The sequence below is a fragment of the Ictidomys tridecemlineatus genome, chromosome 10 (genome assembly GCF_052094955.1).
Source record: "Ictidomys tridecemlineatus isolate mIctTri1 chromosome 10, mIctTri1.hap1, whole genome shotgun sequence".
In the NCBI taxonomy this organism is placed as follows: Eukaryota; Metazoa; Chordata; class Mammalia; order Rodentia; family Sciuridae; genus Ictidomys; species Ictidomys tridecemlineatus.
Window position 1 is genome coordinate 4,300,791 of NC_135486.1, and position 20,880 is coordinate 4,321,670.

The 20,880-nt window shown below is 35.2% G+C and overlaps 1 protein-coding gene across 7 annotated transcripts in view; it reads right to left on the reverse strand.

The window, feature by feature from the left end:
• Positions 1–20,880, reverse strand: part of Nme7 (NME/NM23 family member 7) — a 165,751-nt gene that overhangs the window by 107,033 nt on the left and 37,838 nt on the right. For 5 of the 7 annotated variants that reach the window (XM_078022274.1, XM_021722680.3, XM_021722682.3 and 2 more), the window contains 4 exons: positions 18,457–18,567; positions 12,924–12,974; positions 9,547–9,754; positions 1,361–1,466 (listed from right to left, as the gene is read on the reverse strand). In XM_078022274.1, coding sequence (XP_077878400.1) covers positions 1,361–1,466; positions 9,547–9,754; positions 12,924–12,974; positions 18,457–18,567 — 476 coding nt within the window. The remainder of the gene's footprint in view (positions 1–1,360; positions 1,467–9,546; positions 9,755–12,923; positions 12,975–18,456; positions 18,568–20,880) is intronic. The other 2 variants (XM_078022275.1, XM_078022276.1) reach the window with 2 other exon arrangements.

Below are 20,880 nucleotides of genomic sequence, written 5' to 3' on the forward strand. Positions count from 1 at the left end.
ACAACTAAAGAAAATGAAAAAGGTCACACCCAGCCTGCTACCTGGCACATGTGGTAAGTTCTCCATAAATGTGTTAGCCATCATAGATGTTAGTTCCATATAATTATACACCTCAAAATCTATAAATTATTTAAGTATTGCCTAAATAATTAATAAACTATTAATTATGCAACAAGATTTTAAGGTTTATATCTTTTCAACCAACATGTCTACTTGTAGGAAACTAGCCAGAGGAAAGGATTAGAAAGAGCAAATATTTATGTACAAATACATTCTATAAAATTTTATTTTTAATATTAAAAAAGTAGGAACAACCTAGGTATTCAAATAGTATACTACATCCATATTTATATTTAATTGTTTATATTAAATAAACAAATTAAAATATTCATAAAGACTTAAGGTAAAAAATGCCCACAAAAATTAAAGCAACAGCCTATCGATCTACATATCCACCATATTAACAATTACATTCATGTGTCTCGATGTACCCCTGTATACACACACACAATACAGAAGAAAAGGATTTGAAGGAAATGCATTAAAATACTAATAATGGCCACCTATAGATGACAGAAAAGTTAAATTTTATTTATTTTTATTTTTTATTTTCCACTTTTTAAATTACATAAATCATTTTGATGCTTAGAAAACAAAATGGAAAAAAATCATTCAATTCTGTATGTTATTTACATACTCTAATTTAATAAGGATGATTTTTTTAATTATTCCCCATCTCACTTCCAAAAAAAAAATCTGGGATAGCTGATAGAAACACATACAACAGATTAAAATAAACAGATGAAGGAATTGAGATTAAAAGAAAAGAACCTTTCCAATTCTCACAGCATATACACATATATGTACATATATATACATGGGTGCACCCACACACTACAGACACACATATTTCTCAAGAAGCTTTTTTGGATACTGAGAAGTGAAGGCAGTTTTTCCACCTGTCTTAGGAAGAGTATGATACAGGTATGGTAGACATTGTTTTAAATTAAACATTAGGAGTGCTATTTAAGTAAATTCTGTGAATCACAGTTAAGTGATTAGAAAGACAGAAGGAAAATTAAGTCAAGGAATCAAGACCTATTAACAGGAGTGAGCAGGACCATGATCAGCAACTCAAGAAACACCTTCTAAAAATGTACAAAGATAAAGACAGATTTGGACAGGTTTCCCCTTATAACCTGTCATCACTATTTACATACCTTCAAAGAAAAAGTAAATTGAAATATTAAAATGATACTTTAATTTCATCACGTAAAATATAGGAAGAAAAAATATTAGTGAAACAAACTGTTCGATTACCAAAATATACTGGAGCTACTGTATTCAATGGAACACTTACCTTCACTGACAGCATGGGGCTTAATGATACAACAGGTACAACTGATAAACTTTGCAGTGTTTGCTGGCCCACAACCTCCACTTGAAGGGAAAAATAACTCCATTTCCTAAAGACAGAGAAAAGACTGTGACCCATAGGACCTCTTCTCTCTAACTTACAGGATATTTCTGGGTGGGGGTAGATTATGCAATTACTTTCAAAGTTTCATAATATAAATTCTTTGTTTCCAAGTTTCTAAATGTGAGTTTTATAAACAGTAACTGATTAACTTAACCCTGTTCAAAGCTTATTATCAAAAGAACATATAAAGAAGTAGTAAAGCATAGATTAGAGATCATTCTGTTTCTGATTATAACTGACAAGATCTTAAATTTTGGATATTGCAAGTAATAACTGAAGTTCTTATTTTCCCAAGGGCATAGTTCATAAGACACAGATCTAATTTTAATTTTCATTAAAATATGTAAAATAAAATTAAAAACAAGGAAATTTTTTTAGAAATAGAGATTAACATTCAGGAGTCTGAGAACTACAGTTGGTTAAAACTAATTTAGGATAGTTCTAGCACAAGTCAAATGAAGTGAACCATGTTTTAAAGCTCAATTCAGGCTGTCTTATTTGCTTTGTACATGATTTGTTAAAATGACAACCCAGGATTCTGAGTTAGCCACACAGATGGTACATTAATTAGGTCTTTTAATTACTTAGATGCTTTCCTGCCTTTATGTTTTGTTACTATTATTTTCACTATTCCCTATCAAGCTCCAAGACCCTAGTAATATAGAAAGGGCCACTTTAAATACCATTTCCTCTAGGAGGCTTTTCCTGAAGCCCCTGACTGGGGCATCTGTTCTACCTCAAAGTTGTGATTTGCCTCTACAAATTATAAATTTTAAGACTGGAACTAATTTGCATATCTTTGTAGGCACCAAAGTAACTAAAACAATGCATGGCTCAAAAAAAAATTCACTTTTTAAACTGAACTCAAAATTGAAAGATCACAAGATATGCCACTCTAATGACGTTTTTTTAATAAAAGAGTAAGAGGATGTGTTCAAACAGTATAGAGGCTTGAGCTGTTCCAGTGGTGAGACAGCTTAGAAACATAGCTGATAGAAACACATACAACGCATTAAAATAAAAAATATTCTGTTCCTTAGACACTGAGTTCCTCTTTATCATATTGCTGCCTCTGCCACTCTTCTGGATCAATAACATTATCAATTACCACTTTTTGTCCTGCACAAGATCTTTGGAGAACCCTATGGTACAAATAAGAACTGAAATACCTCAAGGGGCCTAGCAGGTAATCACTGGAGGAATAAAGTGGAACTGGTGGGACAAGAAAGCATGGGAGAACTGCAAAAGAGAAAGTGTGTGTTTTCCAAAGCTCCCACTTCTCTGCTATCTTCACCACAAAACTCAGAAGAGATGGCTTTACTCCAGTCTCTCTTAAACCCTCAATCAATTAGGTTTTTATTTCACCAAAATTGCTCATGGAAATCTCTCACCACATCCATGTTACCAAGTCTGCAGGTTAATTTTCAGAACTGACCCTTTTGACCCAACAGTATTTGACTCAGTTGATCATTCCCAAATCCTGGAATGCTTCCTACCTCAAAGGTTACTTCTCTCAGTCTCCTTTGATGGATTCTCTTGTCTGTCTGATCTCTACATGTGGTAGAGTTCCAGGGAACAGTCTGTCTTCAATATACAGTCATTCTCCTAGTGATCTCATTGACTCCTACAACTTTAAATGCCATCTGTCATCTCTTGGCTCCCAATTTCTACTTCCAACCCAACCTCCTCCCTAAACTCCACACTCGTAACTGGAAATACCATTTAACAGACTTTCATCTTCAAAATATCCAAAACAGAGTTCATGCTTTCACTCCAATCTGTTCTTTTTCTGCCACACTGTTTTCCCTGTTCCCAAGTACATATACAGGAAAAGAAAAAATATTGATCCCTGACACCTTCCCCTTTTCTCACCCACCTATACAATCTTATCTGGAAATCCTTTAACATATATCAAGAACTGAACCACCTCCACTAGCTCTCCCAGTAAGCTCCTAATGTTCCCCACAACATCCCTATCCCCACCCTGCCTGCTTTCTTCTTAATACTCTAAGCAGAATGAAATCCAGATCTTGCCCTTCTTCAATACAGTGTCTCCATCCCCTCCCATCTCATTCAGAGGGAAGTCTAGTGTCCTAGACATCCTACAAGGCTCATATGATCTGCACCTCTTACCTAACCTCTAGCCATTTTGACCACTTTTGTTCCTGCAGTGGCATCATTAGCCTTGCCCCTGCATAGTTCTTTGAACACAGCAGATATGTTCCCATCTCAAAACTTTTGCATTTATTGTTGTCTTTCTTCCTAAAGTGTCCCTTCCCCAGATAATTTCATGGTTTTCTCCTCCATTTCCTTCATATCTCTCTCAAATTAGAGACTGTGAGGATTTCCTGCATTAGCTAGCACTCCACATCCTTACTCAACATAGTCTTTTTCCACCTAGTCTTTCGGTTCCCTTTCTCTTTATTTCCATCAAAGCACTTACCACCCAAAATGCTGTCTATTGACTTGTTTATTATCTGACACTCCCCATCAGAAGTGAGAGAAACTCAAAGCAGGCACTTAACTTTATTCACTAGTAGCCCTCAATAAATACTTTTGGAATGGAAGAAATTCAGAAACTTATAAGCTCTGCATTTGCCAAGTAAAATAAATATAGCCCCACAAAACAGAAGAAAAATGAGGCTCATTTTGAGTAACAAGGCCTTAAAAGTTAACAAGTGGCAAAGTCAAGATTCAAATCCATGTCATTATGACTCCAAAGCCCTGAACTTTTTCTATCATATCTAGTTCCAAAAGTGAAAAGCAATGCTACATTATTCTATTTAGTGTAACAAATTACTTAACAACTTGGTAAGTTGGCCAATTATTTCAACTCAAATTAATTCTAATTTATTTTCTTGTTCAATTTTTAAAAATGGTAGTTAGCTTCCCAAATACTCACATATGATGAGCAAATATTTAAGACAAAGAGTATACAGATTTTGCACATACGTGTATGTGTATACATATGTATTTCACTTCTTTGTAAAAGTGAACAATTCCATCTTATGGCTTTATGTTGTACTTTCTCTTTTTACCTGTGCAGCTAGTTATGTCCATTCCACCTAGTAATCCAACTAACATTTGCAAGAATATTTTTAGTGGGTCACTGTTATGGTGACCAATTCAAAGTCTTCACAGAACAAATGTAAAGTCACTAAAGAAGGTCCATATTCTTTTGTGATTTGAGGGGCTAAATATTTTGTATAAAACTCCTCTCCTTACAAGGGTTTTTGCTATCATTCTTAGGCACTATGTTTCCCTAAATTATATAACATAAAAAGGGAAAAAAATTGTAACTTGAATAAGATTCAATTTGATAAAGTTTAAGCATATAATTTTTAAACAAATCATCAAATATACAGTTGCACTTCTTCGAATTTTCACCCTAATAAGATCCCATGGTAACGTCACTAAAACATTCGACAAACCTACATTAATATCTTAATTACAACAATAAGATATTGCTAAATGATTTCCAGTTAAAAGTTTTTTGAAACTTTTTACCTGTACTTGGTAATTTTAAATAGTTTAGTAAATTCCCCAGATGAAAATTGCAAAAAGCATACTTAAATTTTTTTCTTACCCACTTTCCTAAATGACAAATCTTTCCTCAGAAAATAACTCAAAACATTAATGAAATATGAAGTCATCTAAAATGTTATAATAAAATAGCAAATGGAAAAAAATCTGTGTCCTTGTTGCAATTAAAACAATGTAAGATGATGTTTAGTGTGTAAACTATACACATGATCAAAGGTATGAGCTGGAAGGAATGTGCCATAAGTAGGTAATCTCTTCAAAACTTTGCTGAAGGATTGTTGATGACAAATTTTCTTTCCCATACTTTTTAAATTGCATTCTAAAAGTCCATAACACTTGAAGAAAATCAGGTGCCTGCTTCTAGCACGCCTGGTAGAGAATGGTAGCTAAGCACAGGGGCTCAGGAGCCAGTGTCTGGGCTTGAGTCCTCATGTGGGCATGGTAATTAAGCTCCCTGAGTCTCAGTTTCTGCAACCATAAAATGAGGTGACAAAAGCAACAGGTAGTATGGTGTGAGAATGAAGCTATTATAAATATTCATGCCCAAGTCTTTTTTGCATTGACATTTTCTTTCATTTCTCTTAAGTAAACACTTCAAGGTGGAATGGTTGTGTCATAGGGTATATATATATATATATATATATATATATATATATAGGTTACTTTTCTGGGAAATTCCTAAACTCTCTTCTAAAGTGGTTGTATGTCTTCTAATTACGAACAACAGTGTAACTTTTAGTTTTTCTTCATCCTTATCTCTTGCTATGGTCAGTCTGTGGTTCTAATCAACATCTCTCTAATGTCTAACGATGCTCTCTTTTTTGTGTGCTTATTTACCACTCATCTATCTTCTTTGATGAAGTGCCTACTCAAATCTATTGCTGAATTTTAATTGTGATTGCTAAAATAAGTATGAAATTGGCACAGGGAGACTAATGGATAAACAACCCAGAAGAGAGTCCAGAAGTAGATCCTTACACATACAGTCAACAAAGGTGCAAGGCAGTGAAGTGGGGGAAGGACCATCTTCAACAAATGCCACTGGAACACCAGATACCCAGATATGGAACAATAGGTTTTGGTCATACCTTACTGCATATGTAAAATAACTCTAAATGGACCACAGAGCTGAATGTAAAACCTGAAACTAAATGCTCCAGAACAAAGGAGAGAAATCTGTGATCCTTGGTGAGGCACCAGTTTGCTAGTTATATAACAAAACCACAATAATGAAAGAGTACACTTCATGAAGGGCAGAACTTCGAGAGTAAAAGCTTCTTATCCAATGACACTGTTGAAGAGATGGAAGATGTAAATCACATGCCCCATGAGAAAATATTTGTAAATCATGAATCTGGATGAAGATTTTGTACCCATAATGCTAAAGAACTCTGAGTTGAATTTTAAAGGACAAGTAAAAATTACTCAGGTATAAGGAGAGATGGAATTCCAAGGCAAGGTAGCAGAGTGAGCATATCAACTGAGCAAGAACACCGGGGCACACGCAGGGAGAGGTATGTGCTCATGCACACAAATAGTTTTTTGCTGTACTTAGCAAAACAAGGAGTTCTGTGAGAAAGTATGAACTCTTTGAACTATGTCCTTGTTGCTGTCTTAAGAAGATAAAAGAATGTTTTGCCAACTGTAAAATTTATATGTGTGTGTGTGTGTGTGTGTGTGTGTGTGTGTGTGTGTGTTGCCTGGGAATAACTAACCACAAGTTAATTGATAAGAAATATGGAGCACTGTGACCATAAACAAAGTTTTCCTGAGAATGTTTATTCATGTTTGTAAGGATTAAGCTGCCAAAAGGATGTTTTTTCTTTCCCCTTGTTTTAATTAACAATACTGTATAAAAGAAGGAGAGAAAAAAGTAAAGACGGTGCTCATTTTCTACTGAGTGTGTGTGTGTGTGTGTGTGTGTGTGTGTGTGTGTGTGTGTCTTTCTTAAGCATCTCTGCTGTACCAGGAATTACAGATTGTCAGCGGGTCTGACAGAGAGGCAAGATGCAAGGCTGGAGAAGGGACAAGAAGAGGTATCACTCAAAGGCATGGTAAACGTACTAAGGAGCATCAAACTTGACTCTGGGAGGACTCTGGAATGTTTTCAGTAGTCATGACAATGGAAACATAAGGATTTTAAGAGAGTTTACTCTGAAATCTATGTAGAAGATGTATTTGAATGAAAAAAGTATAAACCAGGTTGTAACAGAAAACCATGTCAGAAACAGTAGAGCCATGGAGGGAATGGAGAGAGAGGGGGCAATTCAAGAAAATGTTTAGGGGCTGGGGTGGTGGCTCAGTGGTAGAACACTCGTTTAGCATGCATGAGGCACTGGGTTCAAACCTCAGCACCACATAAAAATAAAATAAAAGATTGTGTCCACCTAAAACTAAAAAATACATATTTTTTTTAAAAAAGAAGAAAATGTTTAGAAGGAAATCTATTAGACTTTTTAATTGATTGAATCTGGAGGATGCAGAAGGTAGAAGAAAGAGTACGAGTACTATATGTCTTTGCTAGTAATATACAGAATACTAAAGAAATAATTTGGTGAATTATGGTCAGTTCAGTTTTGAATGGATCACTTAGATGTGAGTCTGGAGGTTTAAAGAGAACCCCTATGTAGTGACTTAAGCAATTAGTTTATATTTTTTCCATATAAAATTATCTAGCAAAACTTACAACTAATAGATCTAATCCTTGCCCCCTGATTCATAATGATATTAAATTCCCATGACATGTAGGTAATTTCTTGAGCATTCTAGACTGTTACATCAATATTCTTGTCTACTCCCATGCTAGTACTACACTGTTTTTACTGCTACTACCCCAGTTTTATGAAGTCCTACCTTATCATTACCATACCTTCTTCTTCCTTTTCAAAATTGTCTCAACTGTTTTGGGCCCTTGTTTCTTCCAAACATTTTGCTAAACTTCATGAAAACCTGTGCAAGCATTTTGACTGAATTCATGCTGAAGTTATAGGATCAACCTGGAGAGAACTGATATCTCAATGAAACTGACTCTTTCCAACTATGAACAGTATATATCTTCAAGTCTTTTATTCATAATTTTCCATAAAGATTTGTTCTCATCTCTCTTGTTCAATTTATTAAAGCTATGACATAGTTTTTACCATAGGAATGGTGACTTCTTTTAACATTACCTTTTCTGACTGGCTATTTCAAGCATATCAAAACTACTCTTGGTTTTTGTACAGTCATACATTGCTAAATGACAGGATAAATACATTCTGAAAAATGTTCATTAAGTGACTTCATCCCTGTGTGAACATCACAGAGTGTATTTACATTAACGAAGATAGCAATTTAATATTATAGGACAATAGTTAGATATGTGACTTATCACTGACATAAACACTGTCATGTGGTACATGACTACACAATGGCATTATGTCCAGTAGAATATATAGATATAGATTTGGGGAGCAACATAAAAGTTAAATATTAATAATAATTACAAAGGTTATTATCTCTCATTAAATGTTATGTTTGAGGCCCTATGCTAAAGGCTTAAGTAAGTTCATTAATCCTCAGAACTCCATGATGCAGGTCTAACTCTTGCCTTATTTTATAGTCCAGAAGTCTAAAAATTAAAGCTAGATTAAAAACAAACCAGGGAAAGAAGCATGAATAATACTAATACCTAAAAAGACAATAAAGTGAAGGAAGAAAAACCAATTAACAAGACAAGGATCATGGTCTACAAGGTATGAAAAACATCAACAGTGAGATATAACAAAATTAAAATAGGGTGAGTATTCAAAAGGAGACCCTCAAATGTGTCAAATGTAGTAGAGAGATAATGTTTAAGGTAAGAGAGGCACAATTTTTCCTTGGATTTTTAAATTAAGAGGACACTGGTTATCTCAGTCAAGGCAGTTTCTGTGGAATAGTGGGGACAAAGCCAAACTGGAATGGCTGCTTCCAATGAGTGGTCAAAGGCAGCTAAGAAACAGAAAATAATGAAACATGAAACATGACAGTAAAAGAAAAAAAATTATAGACAGTTTCTAACAGGAGCTCAAGGTCAAGGGGAAGCTGCTGGGGCCACATATATGTTTTCGATTTGTTGTTAAGAGCTGTGGTTCTTATTTCTTCATACATGCTGCATTTTCCAGCCACAGTATTTTTCCTTGATTCCTACTGTTGAGTCTTAATCAAAGAAAGGCTGAATCAAATGCTACCTTCTTTTTGAATATCTACTTCCCATGAATTAGTATTCATACATGAATCCAAGAGATTTAACACTGTGAGTCTCAGTAATTTAAGTCTTTAGAATAAGAAATACAAGTCTTAATTGCATCATCTTGAGAATGACCAGGCCACCAGTTCACAAAGGAAACATCACTGACACATCTTTTGACCCAATGTCAAAGGTGTTCTCAGTACCAGATCAGCTGTATACAGCCATCCTGAATCACCAATGGCAGACATGCTTTACTTTGATATAAAACATTTCACAAAACTAACCATTAAAATATTTTTTAAAACCTTACTCTGGCAGCAGAAGCAAAAGAATCTGGGCCATGAGCTGCATTTCTTATGCCATCTGTTCCAAAAAGGGCTCTAATGCTTCCAGGAGCATCTGTACGAGCCACCCCAGAGTTTGCAGGTCCAAGCAGTCTTTTCCATTCACATATTGCATCATCTCTTAAAAGCTCCATAGCAATAACAGGACCACTTGTAATAAACTGGATCATCTCACTATAAAACAGGGAAAAGATTGGTTTGCTTTTGCCAACTTAAGACTTCTCTCTTAACCACATAGATATATTTAAATCTGAATATTTCAACACAGACAAGAATATTAAAATCTCAGAACTACTGTTGGGAGTAATGAGCTTTATATGAGCAGAATAAGGTTTTCATAAACTAAGTGTCTTGAAATAGCCCAATTCACTAAAAGTCAATATAGGAGTAATGTCAAATCAATTAGTTTTAGCAAAAAAAATCACTTTTATTGGATTAAGACCATTTCATTGACTGTGTGTGTGTGTGTGTGTGTGTGTGTACACAGAACTATCAGAATTCAAAGAGTGATGAAGAACTCTCTATAAATAAACATTGACTTGGTTTAGTGATAAAGAAAAAGGGTGTCAATGGGTCTTCAAGAAATATATATTTATTATACAAAAGCTACTGAGTTTCCTATATTAAATTATTAAAGCATACACAGAGGTTCTTGATTAAAAATCTAGTAATGAATCACCATCCCCCAGGGAATAAAAAAAGTAACGCATTTTATATTTCCACTTCCACATGTACAAACACAGCAGTGACAAGGTTAACTGTGAAAGGAGTAAGTATCCTCGCTACTGCGGTAAGCAGACAGAAGCATGCTTTTAGGGTGAGCCCATGTTTCTCTCTCATCCAAATCAGAGAGAGAACAGGACTGTGAGGGAGGAACAGAGAGTAACAGTCCTTGTGCCTATTAACTTAGGACTGTTTTACACAATTCCTTCCTTCACGTACCATGTAACCTGTCTAATTTAGAGGTACATACACTCCCATGTTACCCATCTAACTCCCTCAGTACTTCACCACTCCAATTCATTTTAAAGACTATTTCTAAGAAATAGCATGTATGAAGTGATAGTCACCCTCCACTCTAAGAAGACCATGGGACCCACTAGCACATACTTTGCTAGCCCTTACCTACCCCCCAAAACCCCTGCAAACCAACCATTAGATCTAAGGAGCCCAAATAGAGGTAGCACACCCATGTTTATTCATTCAATAAGCATTTGATGATACCCTACTGCATATCAGAATATATACTATAAGATTCCTCCCACAAGAAATTGATGATCTAAAGTCCTGTTAATGCAGAATTCTAAGAATATAAGTTTATCATGTAATAACATAGAGAAGAGTATATCATAAGATATTGCTTCATGAAGTGATATCTAGTTACTGCTGATATTCTTTAATTACATATTTCCCAATACTAGGCAACTAGTTAATTCATTCATTTAATAAACTTTACTGCATATTAATTACATATAAGACATTAAACTAGGATTTGTAATCCACTGATACAAAGTGAAATAAAAGAACCTATAAGAATAATTTCTACAAATCTGCTAGAAAACAAGACTTGGGAAAATTTTATAAGGCTTGATTTAAAATAATCTGTAAGAAAAGAGTTAGAAACTTTAGAGATACATACACTGCCATGCTTATAGCAATCACAATTGCCAAATTATGGAACCATCTTAGGTGTCTATCGATAGATTAATGGATAAATAAAATGTGGTATGTACTCACACACACACATAAACACACACACACACACACACACACACACACACAATGGAGTTTTTATCAGCCATAAAGAATGAAATCATGACATTCACAGGAAAATGGACAGAGCCAGAGAGAATTATGTTAAGTGAAATAAGCTAAAATCAGAAAGATAAGAGTCTCATGTTCTCTCTCACATGTGGAATTTAAAGAAAAAAGGGTCTCATGAAGATAGAAGGGGGACATAGGGTACAGCATGAGGGTCAGGAAGAAGGAGCAGGAGAGGGCAAAGGGTGGTACTAGGGAGTAAAATTGATCAAATTAGGTTAAATACATGTACAAATATGCCACAATGAAACCCACTCTTTGGTATAATTAATATGTACCAATAAAAATATTTTTAAAAATCTGTAACAGTAATTTTCTTGTAAAAAGCTTTAAAAATACTACTCTGTGTAGGATACCAAATGGCATGTCTGTTGTAGCAGTTTGAGTAAAATAACATTTATCCTTATTAGAAAGTAAGCATTCCTTTGTATGTCAATAATTAAGTGTGTACCATTTTCACTTAAACTTAATTATATAGCAAACATTCAGGATACAGATTGTTTCTAATATATATTAGTTGCCATTTTTCAAGAAATAAAATATATATCAAATTATTTAAGTTCAAATATAAGGGTTCTATGAATATTTTATACATACAAGACGACCACAGTAAGAGACTTTAAAAGCACAACAAAAATTTCCATCAATATAATCGTTACTAAATTTGTAACTCACTCAAGAAAGCTATGCTTCTCGTAACTTAAATCATCTCCTTCAGATTAAAGTTTCAGCTACTTAATGATGAACATATAGAATTCTTTTTTTATGGTACTGGGATTAAACCCAGGTCCTCCCACATGCTAGGCAAGCACTATATCACCAAGCTGTATCCACAGTCCTTTTTAATTTTAAGACAAGGTCTCTCTTAAGATGTCCAGGCTGGTTTTGAACTTTCAGTCCTCCAGTTTCAACCTCCCAAGTAGCTGAGATTACAGATGTGTACCACTATGCCTGGCCTGAGACAAAAAATTGTTATCTAATAAAAGAAAATAATTCTTAGAAAAGAACTCTGTGCAGTTGTCAAGATGTAATTTTGGTCCTTTTGACAGCTTATTCTCATGAAACAAAATTTTAAATTATAAAATATGATTCTTGCCAGGTACAGAGGTATATGCCTGTAATTCGAGCAACTAGGGAGGCTGAGTGAGGCAGGAAGATTGCAAGTTCAAGGCCAGATTGAGCAACTAAATGAGATCCTGTCTCAAAATAAAAAAATAAGTACTAGGGGTGTAGCTCAGTGGTTGATGCTTGCCTAGCACATGTGAGGCACTGGGTTTAAGCCTCAGCATCACATAAAAATGAATAAATAAATAAGTAAAATACAGGTATTGTGTCCATCTATTTAAAAATAAATAAGTAAATAAATAAATAATATAAGCAAAAGAGTTGGGGAACATAACTCAAGTGGCAGAGCACCCTGGGTTCAATCCCTAGTAGAACTCTCCCATACCCATACATGTATAACTTTAGTTTTCCAAGATATTCTCCATTATGAACCACTAGTCTCAAATTAAATACCTACTTATAAAACGGCCTTGACTGGTGGTCTACATGAAAATCAGTTGCTTCTTTCCTATAAAATAATCAAAATGACAACAGTTGAGAATTATGTAAGAAAACTATTATTTTAGCTTATCTTTAAAAAAGATGAAAACCTCTAAATATATATATCTCAGTGTGTGAATTAATTAATGATGTTTTACCAAATAGTCTGTTAAATTCCCCTCCTTTTAAATATTTTGCAAGAATGAGTCATTTCTATGTTAAGATGTAAAATTAAAATGAATACAAGAGGTACTACTCATGTTGGGATGAAGCTGAAATCAAAGACAACTTGTCCATGTTCCTCAGCTAAGTTAGGGACCCCATCACACTATTAAAGCAAGCTAATAGACTGGCGTCCTAACCAGCATACAATATGAAGGCTGTGAAGAAGCTTTTTAGTTTGATATCATTGCAGTTACTGATTTTTTATTTACTTCTTTACTTTAGGAGTCTTGTTGCAGAAGTCGGTTTCTAAGCTGACATGATACAGAGTTGGGCCCACTTTTTCTTCTAGTAGACACAGGGTCTCTGGTTGATGCCGAGGTCCTTGATCCACTTTGAGTTGAGTTTTGGGCAGAGTAAGAGAGAGGGGTTAAATTTTATTCTGCTCCATATAAATTTCTACTTTTCCTGGCACCATTTGCTGAAGAGGCTACCTTTTCTATGGCACCTTTGATGTGACAAGATTTTTAAAGAAGATTAAGAAAAACCAATAAAAATTAATTTACAAATCCTTGTGAAATAATGGTGAGTTTCTTCATAAAACCAATATAAAACTCTTATAGATGGTGATGCACTTGCTAATATCTATCTCCTTCTAAGCTGTATACGGGAGGAATTAGATAAGAATAAGGAGGAAAATTCACACACTCTCATTCTGGCTTCAATTTTAGATGCTGGAAGAGAAAAAGACTTAAAGGAGTCCTTTTCACTTATATTAAAGATAGTGGTTGTTCTTTTCCCTGGTAGTAGTTAAGTTTGTGTGTGTGTTGAAAGGTTTGGAATTCATCATTTTAGTACTCTTCTACTGCTTCTTCTGATTTACTTCTTGTGTGAGTTTTTCAGATATCAATTTTACCCCATTTTAAGCAGCTGTATGATATATGCATGTCACATTTTTATGAACTCTTTACTGTCTGGATTTTTGTTGTTATTTTCAGTTAGTGGTAGAAAGAGCATAAGCAATCAGAGACTTGGGTTCAGATCTTCCTATCTTTCCCTAATTGTTCTTTGACCTCACCATGCTAAACTTGTTCTTCTCATATGTAAAATGAAGGTGGTCATATCTAGTACAATATATTGTTGTGGAATAAATAATTTAGTCATGAGGTGGGCATGTAGTGGGCTCTGGAAACATGTGAGTTTTTCCCCCTCCTCATGTATTGTTATTCTCTGTACTTGTGTAGTATATTTTTATAATGTCTCCACAGCCAGAGGGAGTATTTGAGTATGTGTGTGTGGAACTGACATAACATATATGTGCAAATTCATTTTGTAATAGGCCAATGAGGTATTTTTTGATGTGTTACTTTTCAATAGAGACCACATCACTTCATCTGTTTTAGTGAATAACAGATGAGAGGCAATAATTCAAGAGGGCACCAGAAAGCTTTTTCATCATAAAATGACAGAAAGGGTTTAGCATCTTCACCACCCAACCCTTTGTTAGTTCTTTCTTCTGATCTGCCTGCTGCTTCACACCAAAAAAAGCAAATAACCCAATTGATTAATGGGCAAAGGAACTGACCAGGCACTTTACAGAAGAAGAAATACGAATGACCAACAAATATATGAAAAATTATTGAACAACTCTAGCAATTAGAGAAAAGCAAATTAAAGCTACACTGTGATTCCATGGTGATTATTAAGAGTACAAGTAACAATAAATGTTGGCAAGGATGTAGGAGAAAAGGTACACTCATACATTGCTGGTGGGACTGCAAATTTGTGCAACCACTCTGGAAAGCAGTATGGAGATTCCTCAGAAATCTTGGAATGGAACCACCATTTGACCCAGTTTTCCCACTCGTTTGTATATACCCGAAGGACTTAAAATCAGCATACTACAGTGATGCAGCAACATAAATGTTTATAGCAGCTCAATTCACTGTAGCTAAGCTATGGAACCAACCTAGGTGCCCTTCAACAGAGGAATGGATAAAGAAAATATGGTATATATACACAATGGAACTACTCAGCCACAAAGAATGATATTATACTGGTAAATGGATGGAACTGGAGACTATCATGCTAAGTGAAATAAGCCAATTTCAAAAAACTAAAGGTCCAATATTCTGTATGATATGTGGATACTAACACACAATAAGTAGGGGGCAGCGAGAGTAGGTAAGAATAGAAGTCCATTGGATTAGACAAAGGGGAATGAAGGGAAGGGAGAAGGGATGGGAATAAGAAAGACAGTTGAATGAATCAGACAGAACTTTCCTATGTTCATATATAATACATGACTGGTGAAACTCTATGTCATGTGCAATTAACTACAAGAATGGGAAGTTACACTCCATGTATGTATAATATGTCAAATATACTCTATTGTCATATATATATAACAAAAACTCAATAAATTTTTTTTAAAAAATAGCACTGTAACTTTGTAATTCCCTTCCTATCCTTGATACCCTTGTCATAAAAAAAAAGAAAGAAAAAGGCACACTGTCATGTGTCACTTAACCATATTATCTATTCTGATAAACGCACTGCTAAGTGATATCACGGCACTAAGGTAAGAGCCAAGGCATATTCAAGTAATTGAAACCTAAGAAGTGGCAAGAGGTGAGCCTACTAAAATAGGTTAAGTCAGATGAATAAGGGTGTTATGTACTCCCCCAAAGAGCTAGCCTGTTTTCTCCAGCAGACAATGGGAAACCACTGTAGGTTTAAGAGGATGGAGATGTGCTCAGATTTCCATTCTACTGATAAGCCTCACTCTATTGGCAATATCCAGAGTAGAAGGAAGCAATCTTGGGTAAGGAGTAACCTATCAAGAGTCATTAAAGAACATTAACTTTAGAAGTAGGCAAATTGGCCAGTAATATATTTAAATGCTTTTACAAGTTGAGCAGGATCCTATGCTAAGCTGCAATGGGAATTGTAAGGAAGGAAAGGCTCTCAAAGATGTACAGAAATCAGAAGTAAAAAGACTTAAATATCAGGTAGATGTGAGAAATGGGGGGTAATCAGATTGAATCCAGGATCATTTTCAGATTGATGGTAATAGAGAAAAGTCAGAGCTAGAGATATACCTGCATTTCACCTATAAATAAGTAGCAGGTGATTATATGGACATGGACATGGACATGAACATGGATGGGACTACCCAGGGAAAGTACAGAGAAAAGGATATGCACAGGACATGCTTTAAGAAAAAGATGTAGCCATGGAAGTAGGTCACTGAAAAGATGGTGGCAGTCATTGAGATGGGGAAATCCAACCACCTTGATGATCACTCACAGAAATCTTGAAGTCATCCCTACCAACAGAGACAAAGATTATAAGCCAAATGTCCAAATACTGAATAAATGTGGGGTTTGTGACCTGAAGAATGGAAATGAGGACAATGTATGGCATGTCCTTCCAAGAAGGAGCTGTTCTGTGAAAGCGTGGAGATTTTCAGAGGGAGATAAAGTATTGATGCTACATCATGACCTTATGACACAGGAATATTCAAGAGTGAACAGCCTACACAAAAGGGCTAACAGGAAATGGAAGCCCTTGGAGAAGAGTCAGACTCCAACTAAAGGAAAGGTGAAAGCACGACTTGGAAGCTCTCTATTATGACACTGTGGACACAAGAATGTTTGTTTACAATGAAACTTGGCTTCCAGAAGGACCAGTATAAAGGGTCTGATAACAGATAATGATCACCTGACTAAGGGAAAAGGGACAACAAAGGAACAAATATTTGTGTAGACAATAATTAGAAGGGCTCACATTTGTGTCCTTCCAAAGGCTGAAGAGTTTTATAATGCACAGATGGAATTAACAAATTTCAAGGTTCCAAAAAAACTCTACAAATTTATACTATGTGGTGTTCCTAAAGTGTTGATTTTTTTTTTTTTTTTTTAATGTGCTACAAGGCTTTTGTGATAAACAAGCAGCATCCCTATCATGGGACATTTGACACCATGCTATGAAAACACTGGAGGTAGACACATTAAATGCATGTAGCCCTTGTAGCACGTTAAGCTATACATACTATCATGATCCTCATTCTTCAGATGAAAAAACAAGTACCGAGATAGAATGTTCAGAGTCACATGCATAGAAAGTGCCATAGCTATAAGCAATCTGGCCATAGACACTGCTCTAAAGCCTCTGCCTCTACATAACATGGAAACAGGGAGATTTCATATAGGAGAAAACTTTCAAATTTAAACATGTCACTGTTGACGTAAAACTAAGGGCACTTTGTCAGCATTTCCAGGATCACACCTATTGAAGCTGGGTTGAATGTTCACTGTTTCCTGTTGTCCCTGTTTTCAGAGATGAAAATGCAAGTGACCCACAGAATAGAAATTCAGGAACCAATGATTTTTTGAAGGAAAAAGAAGGCACCAAAACCAAAGAAAAGATTAAAACCAAAGAAAAGAACTGATGAAATTACAGAATACTGGAGCCAGCTCTGCCTAACTGCCACTCACAGGCCCCTTCTGTGTCACACTCAGCCAATGAGAATATGACCCCAGGGAAACGGAACTCTGCCCCGAGAGATGCCCCACCTCCCTTCTACATCCTCTGGAATATTTCTGTCTTTGTTTTGCCTACTGGGTATGAAAATAAAAAAAGAAAAAAAAAACAAGTGTCCAATGTCATAGAAAGATACTGCGCTTTTTCCCAGTGGTTTTTCAGTTTCTTTGGAGAAGTTGTCCCATTTCTCTGTTCTTTACTTGGACATTGTGAATATTTTTCTTGCCATTCCCAAGGGAGAAACACCATTTTATCATGGGATTGGAGTTACTTTATTTTTTGATAAAGCTAAGTAGAATAAGTTTTATTTTCATCAAATTACTTAGGAAATGTCTGGTTAGATACATTGGATTGCGTTCCCAGTAGTAAGCAGACATATTTACCCATTATATATACTTAGAAGAGATAAATACAAATACTTCCAAATATATCAATATTGAAAACCTATAATAATCACATTCATTTCCTCTTCTATCACTTACATACAGTATGTCATTCTTATGTATTAAGAACATATTGTAACTATCAACCATTAATGTCATAGAAGCAGACAGGGCTGTGGAAGACAATAGAGCATTACATAAGAACTGTCTGACAACTCCCAGTTGTTTAGAGTTCAAATGATTATTTATGCATCTGATAACCTGTTTTATTTTTTTCATTCTGATAAAATTACTATTCTACTCTGTCATTCAGTGAAGAGTTTTCTTTAAATTTTAGACAACGGAAGGAAAGATAGGTAAGTTTTTTTTAACAAATGAAATCAGACATTATATAACTGAGAATGATTTAAAAAAAATTACCTGGAAAGCATCATCATTTTAAGTTTAGTTATAGTAAATCCAGCTTTGTTTATTATTTCAATTATTTCTCCAGCCTTTGTTACTGCATCTGGTTTAATCAGGGCTAATGTTCTGTAAATAAATAAATAAGGAATAAATTTGAAAATAAACAGTTTTTCAGGTTTTTTTTTTTAAAAAAACACCCAAGGAGTGGTAGTTTCCTTAACAATCATCCCAGATTGGGCTGGGATTGTGGCTCAGCAGTAGAGCACTCGCCTAGCACGGGTGGGACCCAGGTTCGATCCTCAGCTCCACATAAAAATAATTATAAATTCTTCTTCTGACTCTTTATTCATATAATGGGTGATGCACAAAGAGCCCAATGTCCTCTCACTGAACGATGTATACAAATAGCAAGCATCATGCCGACTTTTATGCTTCCTTCCAAGAGCATAAAACAGAGCAATGTACTCTCTGAAGTCTATGAATTAACAGAATTTTGGAGATGGACATAATCTCAATGTCACTTTACTGATGAGGAAACTAGGCCTAAAGAGGTAATACGGAAAAGTCACATAAATGATTAGTTTCATCTTCAGGACAAAACACACAGTTCAGAAGACTCCTAGGTCTGTGTTCTTTACCAACCATAAATAGTGTAACTATTATTAAATAGGTGCACCATCACCAAATCTGCAAGAATAATATTTGCAAGTATAAGATAAAAACCTGATCAGTTGCAATAACTCAATCTACATGATAAAGAATTGCTGCTACTTCCACTTCATTGTTCTGACAATATTGGCATTAATTCAAGGAATCCATACAGGAGAACAGTTTTCATAATAAGCTATTTTTATCAACAAAAAGAACATAACATAAAGGCTGGGGATATGGCTCAGTGGTAAAGCACCTCTGGGTTCAATCCCTGGTACCAAAAAAATAAAGTCTTTGCTTTTTCTTTCACCTTACTTAACCGTTATAAGCCAACCTAACCTAAAAATTGCATTAAACTCTAGAAGAATATTTCACAAACCCTAACTCTTAAAATATAATAACAGTCATCAATTTCTTTTTTTATTTTTTAAAATTAATTAATTATTTTATTTTAATTAGATACATATGACAGAATGCATTTTGATTCATTGTACACAACTGCAGCACAACTTTTCATTTCTCTGGTTGTACATGATGTAGCGTTGCGTCACATGTGCAGTCATACATGTACCTAGGGTAATAATGTCCATCTCATTCCACCATCTTTCCTACCCCCATGCCTCTTCTCCCCGCTTCCTCCCCTATGCACAATCAAAGTTCTTTCACTTAAAAGTCATCAATTTCTGTGAACAAGAAGCAGCATGAATCTAAAACTGGCCTGGGGAAGTAGCTCAGTGGTGGAGCACTTGTCTAACATATGCAAGGCCCTGGTTTGATTCACAGTATCACAGATAAAAAAATTAAAAAGTCTAAAACCAATAGAACCTTGCTGGGACTGAGAATTCAGTCTTCTTTGGGATGCTCCTTTTATAATAAAGTCCTTAGCCTTATCTTCAGCCTTTACTGCCCTTTGGCTGGTCTCTTCAGATGCCACCAAGGAGGCCTCAGACTTTTACCAACTCACCTAGGATTACAGGGGTGGACCTCTCCCATTTTCTTTTCTACATTTTGTTTGTTTGTTTATTCTTGGTAACAGAGATTGAACCCAGGGGCGCTTAACTATTGAGCCACATCCCCAGCCCTTTTTATTTTTCATTTTAAGACTGGGTCTCACCAAGTTTCTTAGGGGCCTCGGTAAATTGCTGAGGCTGACTTTGAACTCGTGATCCTCCTGTCTCAGTCTTCTGAGTCACAGGGATTATAGGCATGCACCACCAGACCTGGCAAGCGAAGTCTAAATTTATGGTTTATTTTATGTTTTTTTTGTGAGCATAAAGTGTGTGCTTCCCTCGTGAATAAAGGAAAACATCCTATCATAAGGTAGCCTGTGATATGGACTAAATTCATTTATCATTTATTAATTTCAATGTTTTTTAATTCATTCATACACTATTATATATATCCCAATACTATAATGCTGCTTAAATATAGCTAAGGCTTCGGATTGGCAATAATGACAGTTACTCAGAGCAATCCCTATACTGAAAAACTAAAACAACAAAGTGAGGGGCTGGGGTTGTGGCTCAGAGCACTTGTCTAGCATGTGTGAGGCCCTGGGTTCAATCCTCAGCACCACATAAAGACAAATAAAATAAAAGTACTGTAACCATCTACAACTAGAAAAAAAACCTTTTTTTAAGAAGTGGGTAAGATACTTTTTAAACATTTTTTTCAAAGTAAAGATGAATTAACTAGTTAGTAAGTAATTACGAGGACAATTTAAAAAAAAAATAGGGGTGCCAGAAAGTGAGAATGAAAGCAGCTTTTGACTTGCCAGTATTTGTGTGA